Below are 11,224 nucleotides of genomic sequence, written 5' to 3'. Positions count from 1 at the left end.
AATCATTCATATGTTGAACACCTGATAACCGACCTTAACAAGATGTATATAGAATATCCCCATCATTCCGGGACTCTCATCGGATATGATAAATCGAAGTACTAAAGCATCCGTAACTCGGATGAGGCTTGTTGGGCCAAATAGATCTATCTTTAGGATTCGCGTCAATTAGGGGCCATTTCCCTAATTCTTAGGCTACCAAGCTAAAAAGGGGCATATTCGGTTCGATAATCCAACATAGAAAGTATTTTCGATTACTTGTGTCTATTTTGTAAAGCATTTATAAAATCGCATGTATTCTCATCCCAAAAAAATAATAGATTTTAAAAGTGGGACTATAACTCACTTTCACAGATTTTTACTTCGTCGGGAAGTAAGACTTGGCCACTGGTCGATTCACGAACCTATAACAAATATGTACATATATATCAAAGTATATTTAAAATATATTTACAACATTTTTAATACGTTTTAATGTTTTAAGTTTATTAAGTCAGCTGTTCTCGTTAGTAACCTACAACTAGTTGTCCACAGTTAGATGTACAGAAATAAATCGATATATATTATCTTGAATCAATCCATGACCCAGTGTATACATGTCTCAGGCTAGATCACAACTCAAAGTATATATATTTTTGGAATCAACCTCAACCCTGTATAGCTAACTCAATCATTACTGTATATAGAGTGTCTATGGTTGTTCCAAATAATATATATACATGGTTCGATATGATATGTCAAAACATTTGCATACGTGTCTATAGTATCCCAAGATTACATAATATATTAGAATACATGTATGATACAATATAAGTTAGCTAGGATATGATTAATATAGATTTGTTACCAATTTTCACGTAGCTACATCAAGCAAAATTATCCAATCTTGTTTTACCCATAACTTCTTCGTTTTAAATCCGTTTTGAGTGATTAAAGTTGCTATGGTTTCATATTGAACTTAAGTTTATGAATCAAAACAGAAAAGGTATAAGTTTATAGTCAAAAATACAGATTAAAAGTTGTTTTTGTAAAGGTAGTCATTTCAGTCGAAAGAACGACGTCTTGATGACCATTTTGAAAAACATACTTTCACTTTGAGTTTAACCATGAGTTTTGGATATAGTTTCATGTTCATAAGAAAAATAATTTTCCCAGAAGAACAACTTTTAAATCAAAGTTTATCATAGTTTTTAATTAACTAACCCAAAACAGCCCGCGGTGTTACTACGACAGCGTATGTCCGGTTTTACGATGTTTTTATTGTTTCCAGATTTTAAATCATTAAGTTAGCATATCATATAGATATAGAACATGTGTTTAGTTGATTTTAAAAGTCAAGTTAGAAGGATTAACTTTGTTTGCGAACAAGTTTAGAATTAACTAAACTATGTTCTAGTGATTACATGTTCAAATCTTCGAATAAGATAGTTATACATATATGAATCGAATGATTTTATGAACATCATTACTACCTCAAGTTTAGTAGGTAAACCTACTGGAAATGATGAAAAAATAACTTGAGCTTCAAAGGATCTTTGATGGCTTGGAAGTTCTTGAAATAGAATCATGACACAAAAACAAGTTCAAGTAAGATTATTACTCGAATTAAGATAGTTATAGTTATAGAAATTGAATCAAAGCTTGAATATGAATATTACCTTAATTTAGAAAGATAACCTACTGTAAATAACAAAGGTTTCTTGATCTTAGATGATTGCTTGGAATGGATTAGGAAACTTGGAAGTAAACTTGTAAACTTGGAAGTGTTCTTGATGTGTTCTTGAGTAATTGTTTTTATGATGATTATAGGTAATAACCAAAGCTTGTATTTGATGATTTTTGCTGGAAAAATAGTAACTTAGACGTTGATAGAAGAGTGTGTGTGTGTTTTGAGAGAGAATTGGGAAGAAAATTGGAAGTGAAATGGAGTAGGTGGTGAGTGGTGAAGGTGAGTGGGGTTAAAAGGAGTTCTTGTTTTTGTTTCCTTGCTCATAAGTTATGCTAGTTATCTAATTGTTGGTTCCACATGTTTGTTGACTATCTAGGGCTACTAAGAGCTGAATTATTATGTATATATACCAATAGTATATACGTCTAGGAGCTGGGTATTGTACGAGTACGAATACGGTTGCATACGAGTAGAATTGTTGATGAAATTGAACGAGAATGTAATTGTAAGCATTTTTGTTAAATAGAAGTACTTTGATATGTGTCCTGAAGTCTTCCAAAAGTGTATTATTACAACATAATACACTACACGTATATACATTTAACTGAGTCGTTAAGTCATCGTTAGTCATTACATGTAAGTGTTGTTTTGAAACCTTTAAGTTAACGATCTTGTTAAATGTTGTTAACCCATTGTTTATAATATCTAATGAGATGTTAAATTATTACATTATCATGATATTATGATGTATTAATATATCTTAATATGATATATATACATTTAAATGTCGTTACAACGATAATCGTTACATATATGACTCGTTTCGAAATCCTTAAGTTAGTAGTCTTGTTTTTACATATGTAGTTCATTGTTAATACACTTAATGATATATTTACTTATCATTTATCATATTTAAACATAGTGTAACAATATCTTAATATGATTCATACGTACTTAGTAAGACGTTGTTATAACGATAATCGTTATATATATCGTTTCGAGTTTCTTAATTCAATAAACTCATTTTTATGTATATCACTCATTGTTAACATACCTAGTGAGATACTTACTTATCATAATTTCATGTTAACCATATATATGTCTATATATATAACATCATATAGTTTTTACGAATTTGTAACGTTCGTGAATCGCCGGTCAATTTAGGTGGTCAATTGTCTATATGAAACCTATTTCAATTAATCAAGTCTTAACAAGTTTAATTGCTTAACGTGTTGGAAATATTTAATCATGTAAATATCAATTTCATTTAATATATATAAACATGGAAAAGTTCGGGTCACTACACACCAAGTGTTTTTATGAAATGCTTGAATTAAACAAAGTTATGATTTTGACTAAGATAAAAGGTATGGATAAAGAGTTTATGATGTGTAATGACATAATATGGTAATTGTTGATGTTAAGGATGAATTTTATTTAAAAGAGAAAAGAATTATAAAAGTTAAGAAATTATGAGAAACGAAGATGAATAAGAATGATGAGAAATGGGGTAAGTGGAAGAATATGAATGCATGATATTAACTAGTTTAGTTAACTTTGTAAGGATTAAATGAAATGTATGATGAATGTGTAATGATAAGGTTCACATTTTGTTATTACGTACTAATCAAGTGAAGAAAAGCAAGCAAGAAACCAAATGGCTAAGGTGAGTTATGGGGGTAATATGGGCGGGTCAAGGGTGATCATGGAGTTCCATGATCACAAGTTATGTAAAAGAGGTGTTTATGAATTATTCTATGTTTTTGAGTTTAAATATGAAAGTGTACTCATGGTTTGTTATGAATATGAGATATGATGGTATGAGTGGCTTGATGCTCCCGAATTGCATCTGTGCAAGAGGGTGTCAATCAAGTTCAATAGGTGAAAAGCTTAAACTTCATGTCCATGTCATGTGTTAAACGTAGACTTGTGTCTATGGTATGAAATGATCGGATTTGACTTGCGAAAACAACCTACGGGTTGGAAGGTTATGGTCTTGTTTATGTTTATGATTATGTTTATGTTTTATGTTTAAGTCATTTACATACCATTAACTCACTAAGCATTAAAGCTTACCCCGTTATGTTGTTGATGCTATGATAGGTTCTAAGTGCATCGAGATGATCAAGGAATGTAAAAGATGGGATGGAGCATTATGGCATTAGATATGGTGTGCAAGTCTCTTTAGAATCATATTTCTGTTATCCGCTTGTTTAGATGCCAATGAGTTATGTTTTTGAAAAGTTTAAGTTTAACTAGTAAAAATGTTTGAGTTCTTAGTGAAGAGTTATATGGATGATTTATAAATGTTGGAATTGCTTGGTATGATGCCAAGACTAGATTATGTCGAAGGGTTAATGAGTTTTGATGTTGATAAGTCAAAATGGGTCAATTGTTGAAATGGGTCTAAAGTTAAATTTTAAGCATTATGTCGTGCTTAGTCTTTTTAGTAAGCACGAGATTTTCGTGCTATGTCTTCTTAGTAAGCACTAGAATTTCGTGCTATGTCTTCTTAGTAAGCACGCGTTTTTCGTGCTTGGTGTTATGGGTTAGCACGAGCTATGAACTGAAAAAAATTAAAAATTGTCGTTTCTTCAATCGAGTTTTAGGGCGTCTCAGTTTCCCTTCTATTTCTGTTCAGATTAAGACCCAAAACAAACTGCTGCAACCTCCTGTTGTGCTATGCTGCTCGAACTACTGTATATTGCTACTGCTACAATATCAATTTAATGATGTTGATGGGCTGTGATGAATATATACTATGTTGTACAGTGAAAAGGTGATGGTTATGATTATTGAAACGTTGATGATGAGGCCATTGTTGTCGAAATTGTAGGTCATACTGCGTCTACTTTATTATTTTTCTATTTTACTCGCTAGATCACAAGACCAAACACCATTTTATTGTTTCTGTTTGTTCCTTGCTAGTATGTCTGATTAGGATTCGGATGAATAAGCCCAACCGCATAATGGATTACTATATATTGGGCTTGGTGATTTGTTCTTGAGCTTTTAATGGACTACAATAGTAATAGGTATTGACAAAGATCCACTAATGATGATGATAATCACGTTATTATATGGATGATGATTATGCTTGATGATCATGATGTTAATAATGAAAACCGTTAGTGTATGATGATGATGGTGATATTACGAATATGAGATGATGATGAGATGTAATAAGAGGACGATGGAAAATGAAAAAATGAATGATTGATGATGATGATCATGGAGGAGAATGAAAATGATGATAATGATATAGAATTATGATGATGAAATGTGATCATGATGATGATAGATGTAGATGATGATGATAATATATGGTATAACAATTTATTTACATTATTATTACAATTATTTTTATAACTATTATTATTATTATCATTAAAATGAGTATTAAGATTATTATTACTATTATTATTATTAATATTATTATTAGTATTATCATTAAAATTATCATTTTTATAAAAATTAACATTCTTATAAAAATTATCATTTTTTAATTATTATTATTAATAAAAGTATTTTTATTAAAATTATCATTTGTATTATTATTATAAGTATTATCATATTTACTATCATTATTATTATTACTATTATTATTATTATTATTATTATTATTATTATTATTATTATTATTATTATGATTAATTATTATTATTATTATTATTATTATTATTATTACTATTATTATTATTATTATTATTATTATTATTATTATTATTATTATTATTATTATTATTATTATTATTATTATTATTATTATTATTATTATTATTATTATTATTATTATTATTATTATTATTATTATAGGTATTATGAAAATAATTAAAAGTTAAGTTATGATTTAAATGAATTATAAATATCATTATTATTATAACAAATAAATATTATGTATATAAAAATATATTTATAATAATATTACATATAATTATATATTAAACATATTAACAATTCTTTTAAACATTCATATATAACAAATTATGTATTTTTAATATAATACTAATCATATATATATATATATATATATATATATATATATATATATATATATATATAAAACTATATATATATATATATATAACTATATTAATAATTTTAAATATATATAAAAATTAAATATATATAATATATAATATAATATATAAATTTGTTCGATTATAATTCTATGTGTTAATATATATAATTGATATAGGTTCGTGAATCCGAGGCCAAACCTACATTGCTCAGTTCCGTCGTATGCATATTTTTACTACAAAATATCGTATCGTGAGTTTCATTTGCTCCCCTTTTAAATGCTTTTGTAATATATATTTTTAGGCTGAGAATACATGCGCTGCTTTATAAATGTTTGACGAAATAGACACAAGTACCTAAAAACATTCTACGATTGGATTACTATACCGGATATCGCCCCTTTAGCTTGGTAACCTAAGAATTAGGGAACTGGCCCCTAATTGACGCGAATTCTAAAGATAGATCTATGGACACTAACAAGCCCCAGTCAGAGAATTTGAACTGCTTTAGTACTTCGATTTATAAATATAGCATACTGATTGCGAAATGCATGTATGCGGGGGATATTCTAGATGCATTTTATTAATGTCTGTTACCAGGTGTTCGAAAGTATGAATGGATTTTGCAGATGAGTGTTCCTGCGGATTATTTATGAAAATGAAATCTTGTGGTCTATTAAAATTATTGAAATGATTGTTATGATAAACCTATGAACTCACCAACTTTTTGGTTGACACTTTTAAGCATGTTTATTCTCATGTATTAAAGAAATCTTCTGCTGTTCAATTTAAAGATATCACTTGGAGTCATTCATGGCATATTTCAAAAGACGTTGCATTCAAGTCATTCGAGTTCAAAAAGATTATTATTAAATCAATGACAGATTATTCATTCATATTATGGGATTCATATATCATTTGTATCAAAAGATTATATATTGAAATGAGTTTATCTTTTAAAAGAATGCAATATTTGTAAAACGTATCATATAGAGGTCAGTACCTCGCAATGAGACCAAATATTGATGTATTCGTCCATATGGATTTGGACGGGTCTTTATAGAGCAAGTGCATGATATGGTACTTGTAACTCAAGTGGATAAAATCATTGTTAATCCATCGGAGGACTTTTTTTAGCTCTATGAGTTCTTGACATCTTGTTGAAGTCCCTTTATTTATTTATTTTGTTTTTTCGCCAAAAAAAAATAGCAAAAGATAGTTGATATTTCCCCCCATCAATTTTACTCCTTCCACCACATTTTCAAACCATTTCCCAAACTACCCTTATCTAATTATTTATTTAAAGAAATAATATAGTACTCCGCAAGCTACAATAATATACACTTGCTAATTTCAAAGTGTCCCAAGACTAAACATTAAATAGTACGATCCTCTGTATTCAAGGATAATATTGAACTATCAAATTAATATGCAAATAAGACCGATTGTAGTGCAGCGTTATCGGACCCCCATCACCCCCATCGCGCCCCCATCGCGCCTCTATGCGGCGTGATGGAGGGAAAAACTTGAAGGCGTGATGAGTGCATCACCGGGAGAGTTGCAGACGATGAAATGGGTATATCGAATAGCTGGTAGACACGTGGAAGGTTGAAATGGCTATATAGCCGTTAACCATTTTCAAATTATTTTTTTATAAATACCACTCTTCCCATTTTATTTTTTCACACACTTTCTTTAATATACCACTTCTACACTTACAAAAAATTCAATGGCAAAAGCTTTCTTTTTACTTTTTGATATATGAGATTCGGATGATGAAGATGAATTGAATATTTTACGAGAAATGGTCAAAGAATTAGATGCTGAAGAGGCTGCAGCTGAAGAGGCTGCAAACAATGTACGAGTTCCACAATCTCGAATTTACATTCGTAGAGATCGTGAACTTGCATGTCAAAACCTACACAAACACTACTTCCAAGAGAATCCAATTTATCCTGAAAATAGATTCAGGAGATGTTTTATAATGAGTAGTAGATTATTTAAGCGTATTGTCATCGATATAATCAATTACGATGTCGATCCATTACCACTTCATTTTAAATATTTTAAACAAAAAAGTGATGCTCTTGGTCGACAAGATTTTACTACGATACAGAAATGTACATCCGCGATGCGTCAATTGGCTTACGGTATGACAGCGGACATGTTTGACGAATACTTACAAATGGCTGAAGGTACATCAATTATCTGTTTCAATAGCTTTTGTAAATGTGTTTTGGAACTGTATGTTGATGAATATTTGAAGAAACTAACGAGTAGCGATATAGCTCGTTTGTATAGCGTGCACGAAGTAAAACATGGGTTTAGGGGAATGCTTGGAAGCATTGACTGCATGCATTGGAAGTGGACGAATTGTCCAACTGCTGAAAGGGCAATATACTAGTGGTCATCAAGGTCACCCGACCATAGTTTTTGAAGCAGTTGCTTCATATGGTACATGGATTTGGCATGCATTCTTCGGTGCCGCAGGTGCAAACAACGATCTTAATGTTTTGAATCAATCTTCGTCGTTTGATGACATCGAGAATGGAACTGCACCATTTGCTCCATTTACTGTAAATGAAAATGAATACACAAAAGGTTATTATTTGGCGGACGGTACTTATCCATATTGATCAACGTTGATGAAGGTGTATTCAACCCAACCGATGAGCCACGTGCAAAATTTAAAAGATTTCAAGAAAGTGCACTTAAAGATGTTGAGATAACATTCGGTATTCTTCAGGGTAGATTCCATATATTACAAATGGCTGGCCGACCATACAGCGTCACCAAGTTGAGGTGAATATTGTATTGTTGTGTGCTCTTGCACAACATGATAGTCGAGGATAATGGCTACAACATTACATGGCTTGAGGAAGAATTACTTAGGACTGATGAAGCTAATCCTAACTATGTAAGGAATCGATCTAAAAGTCGTGATGTAAGAGAACAAGAAATACGAGATATAAACCATTCATGACCAACTTCGAAATGATCTCACTGAACATATTTGGGGCCTTTCACCAAACTTTAGAAGTTTAAACGCTTAATTTACTTTCAGTTTATAGTATGTTTAATTTGAATAAGTTGAATCAGTTGTAATTGTCGAAATTTTAATTTTAATAAATTTAGTAATTTTTAATTTGAATTTCTGTCAATTTTGCTTTATTTTTATATAGCTACTGTCAAACAGAGATGTTTTAATTAAAGCTGTATTCAACAGAGATTCTTTATTGATTAAAGCTGTGAAACAGAAATGCTTTAATTAAAGCTATTCAACGATTCTTTATTGATTAAAGCTGTGAAACAGAGATGCTTTAATTAAAGTTGTATTCAACAGAGATTCGTTATTGATTAAAGCTGTATTCACCAGAGATTTTTATATTAATGTTGTTTTCAATAAAGATGCTTTAATTATTAAAGTTGTATTCAACATCTTTATTCTTCCTCTATAAATACAACCCCTCATTTCTCAACAAATCACACCTCATACACATGCTTCTTAAATTACTAAACTTCCCAAATTCAAGTTTAAAATGAGTCAAATGTCTGTTATGCTACAAGTTAACTACGGTGGTGAATTCGACCGTGAGGTCAAGAATTACTCTGTTGGTGAGAAACGAGAGTATTGTTTGAAAGTCCAAAATTATCAATTGTCCGATCTGCTAGCATTTCTCAAAGAAGACATACCTGTTGACTGAAAGGACCCGTCCTAATCCATCCGGACGAAGTCCATATCGATTACAAACGATTCACAACAGTTGATTACATCGCGAGGTAATTGACCTCTATATGATAAATTTTACAAACATTGCATTCGTTTTTAAAAGACAAACTTTCGTTACATCGACAGTTGATAGGCATGTAAAGCATTTCATAATATATCCAAATATAATTGACTTAATAATAATCTTGATGAACTCAACGACTCGAATGCAACATCTTTTGAAGTATGTCATGAATGACTCCAAGTAATATCTCTAATATGAGCAAATGCACAGCGGAAGATTTCTTTCGTACCTGAGAATAAACATGCTTTAAAGTGTCAACCAAAAGGTTGGTGAGTTCATTAGTTTATCATAAAGAATCATTTCATAATTTTAATAGACCACAAGATTTCATACTTCCATTTCTCATAATCATACGTCCCATGCATAGAGACAAAAATATCATTCATATGGATTGAACACCTGGTAACCGACATTCACAATATGCATATAAGAATATCCCCATCATTCCGGGATCCTCCTTCGGACATGATATAAATTTCGAAGTACTAAAGCATCCGGTACTTTGGATGGGGCTTCTTGGGCCCGATAGATCTATCTTTAGAGTTCGCGTCAATTAGGGTGTCTGTTCCCTAATTCTTAGATTACCAGACTTAATAAAAAGGGGCATATTCAGTTTCGATCATTCAACCATAGAACGTAATTTCGATTACTTGTGTTTATTTCGTAAAACAGTTATAAAAGTTGCGCATGTATTCTCAGCCCAAAAATATAAAGGGTAAAAAGGTAAATGAAACTCACGCATATAAATATTGTAAAACAGTTAATAAAGCATTTGCATGTATTCTCAGCCCAAAAATGTAAAGAGTAAAAGGGGCAAATGAAACTCACAATACTGTATTTTGTAGTAAAAATACATATGACGACATTGAACAATGCAGGGTTGGCCTCGGATTCACGAACCTATATCATTTATATATGTATTAACACATATAATAGTAAACGAACAATTTATGTATTATTAGTGTAATAATTGTTACTTTAATTTGGATGTTTCATTAATAACCTAATTAGTTATATTCATTAATATTTATTATAAAAGTATTAATATAATTATGTTATATGTAGCAGATATGATTTTATATATCTAATAGTTATTTGATAAATAATATTGATAATAATAATAAAAATGATGCTTTTAATAATTTTTTTTTAAATAAAAATGATATTAATAATACTTTTACTAAATATGATCTTTTTAATAATAACGATAACAATGATAACAATAATAATAATAATAAATAAAACTTAACTACCTCAAAAGCTTTTTCCCAAAAACAAAATGTCCCAGACAAAGCTCGAACCCGCGACCTCTCACTAACCACACACACCCCTAAACCATTGCTCTGTCCAATTCTTTCTGCAAATTGTTGTGTTTCTAATTATTTATTTTGTACGTAAACCGTTTAACCTCTTCATCTTTCTACCACCATTTTCGTTAATTACCCTGACCTTTATCACTCTCTTTAACATCATCTTAACAGTAGCAAAATGATACAGCCCAATTATAAAAACAGGTTTACGGTCCAACAAATGAACACGATATCGGCTTCAACATAAAATCACAACATTACTATCCTAATTAATATGGTGTTGGACCCCAAATAGGAGATGAATCATGACATTCAAAAGTGACTCCCCAAGTCACGGCTCCTTAATAAAAAAAACAACAGCGACCCATGATGGCCCATCTACGATTCGTGGAGATTAATTCAAGTAGAAAGTTTGAATTGTTCATGAGC

At 30.4% G+C, this 11,224-nt stretch overlaps 1 protein-coding gene across 1 annotated transcript; it reads left to right on the top strand.

The window, feature by feature from the left end:
- Positions 1-7,495: 7,495 nt before the first annotated feature.
- Positions 7,496-8,674, top strand: LOC139902180 (uncharacterized). The gene is made up of 4 exons (XM_071884832.1): positions 7,496-7,886; positions 8,020-8,292; positions 8,343-8,438; positions 8,535-8,674. Exons 1-4 carry the CDS (start codon positions 7,496-7,498, stop codon positions 8,672-8,674), a joined length of 900 nt encoding a protein of 299 aa, XP_071740933.1.
- Positions 8,675-11,224: the final 2,550 nt, after the last annotated feature.

The sequence above is a fragment of the Rutidosis leptorrhynchoides genome, chromosome 3 (assembly GCF_046630445.1).
Source record: "Rutidosis leptorrhynchoides isolate AG116_Rl617_1_P2 chromosome 3, CSIRO_AGI_Rlap_v1, whole genome shotgun sequence".
NCBI lineage: Eukaryota > Viridiplantae > Streptophyta > Magnoliopsida > Asterales > Asteraceae > Rutidosis > Rutidosis leptorrhynchoides.
This window is presented reverse-complemented; position numbering and strand designations above follow the sequence as displayed.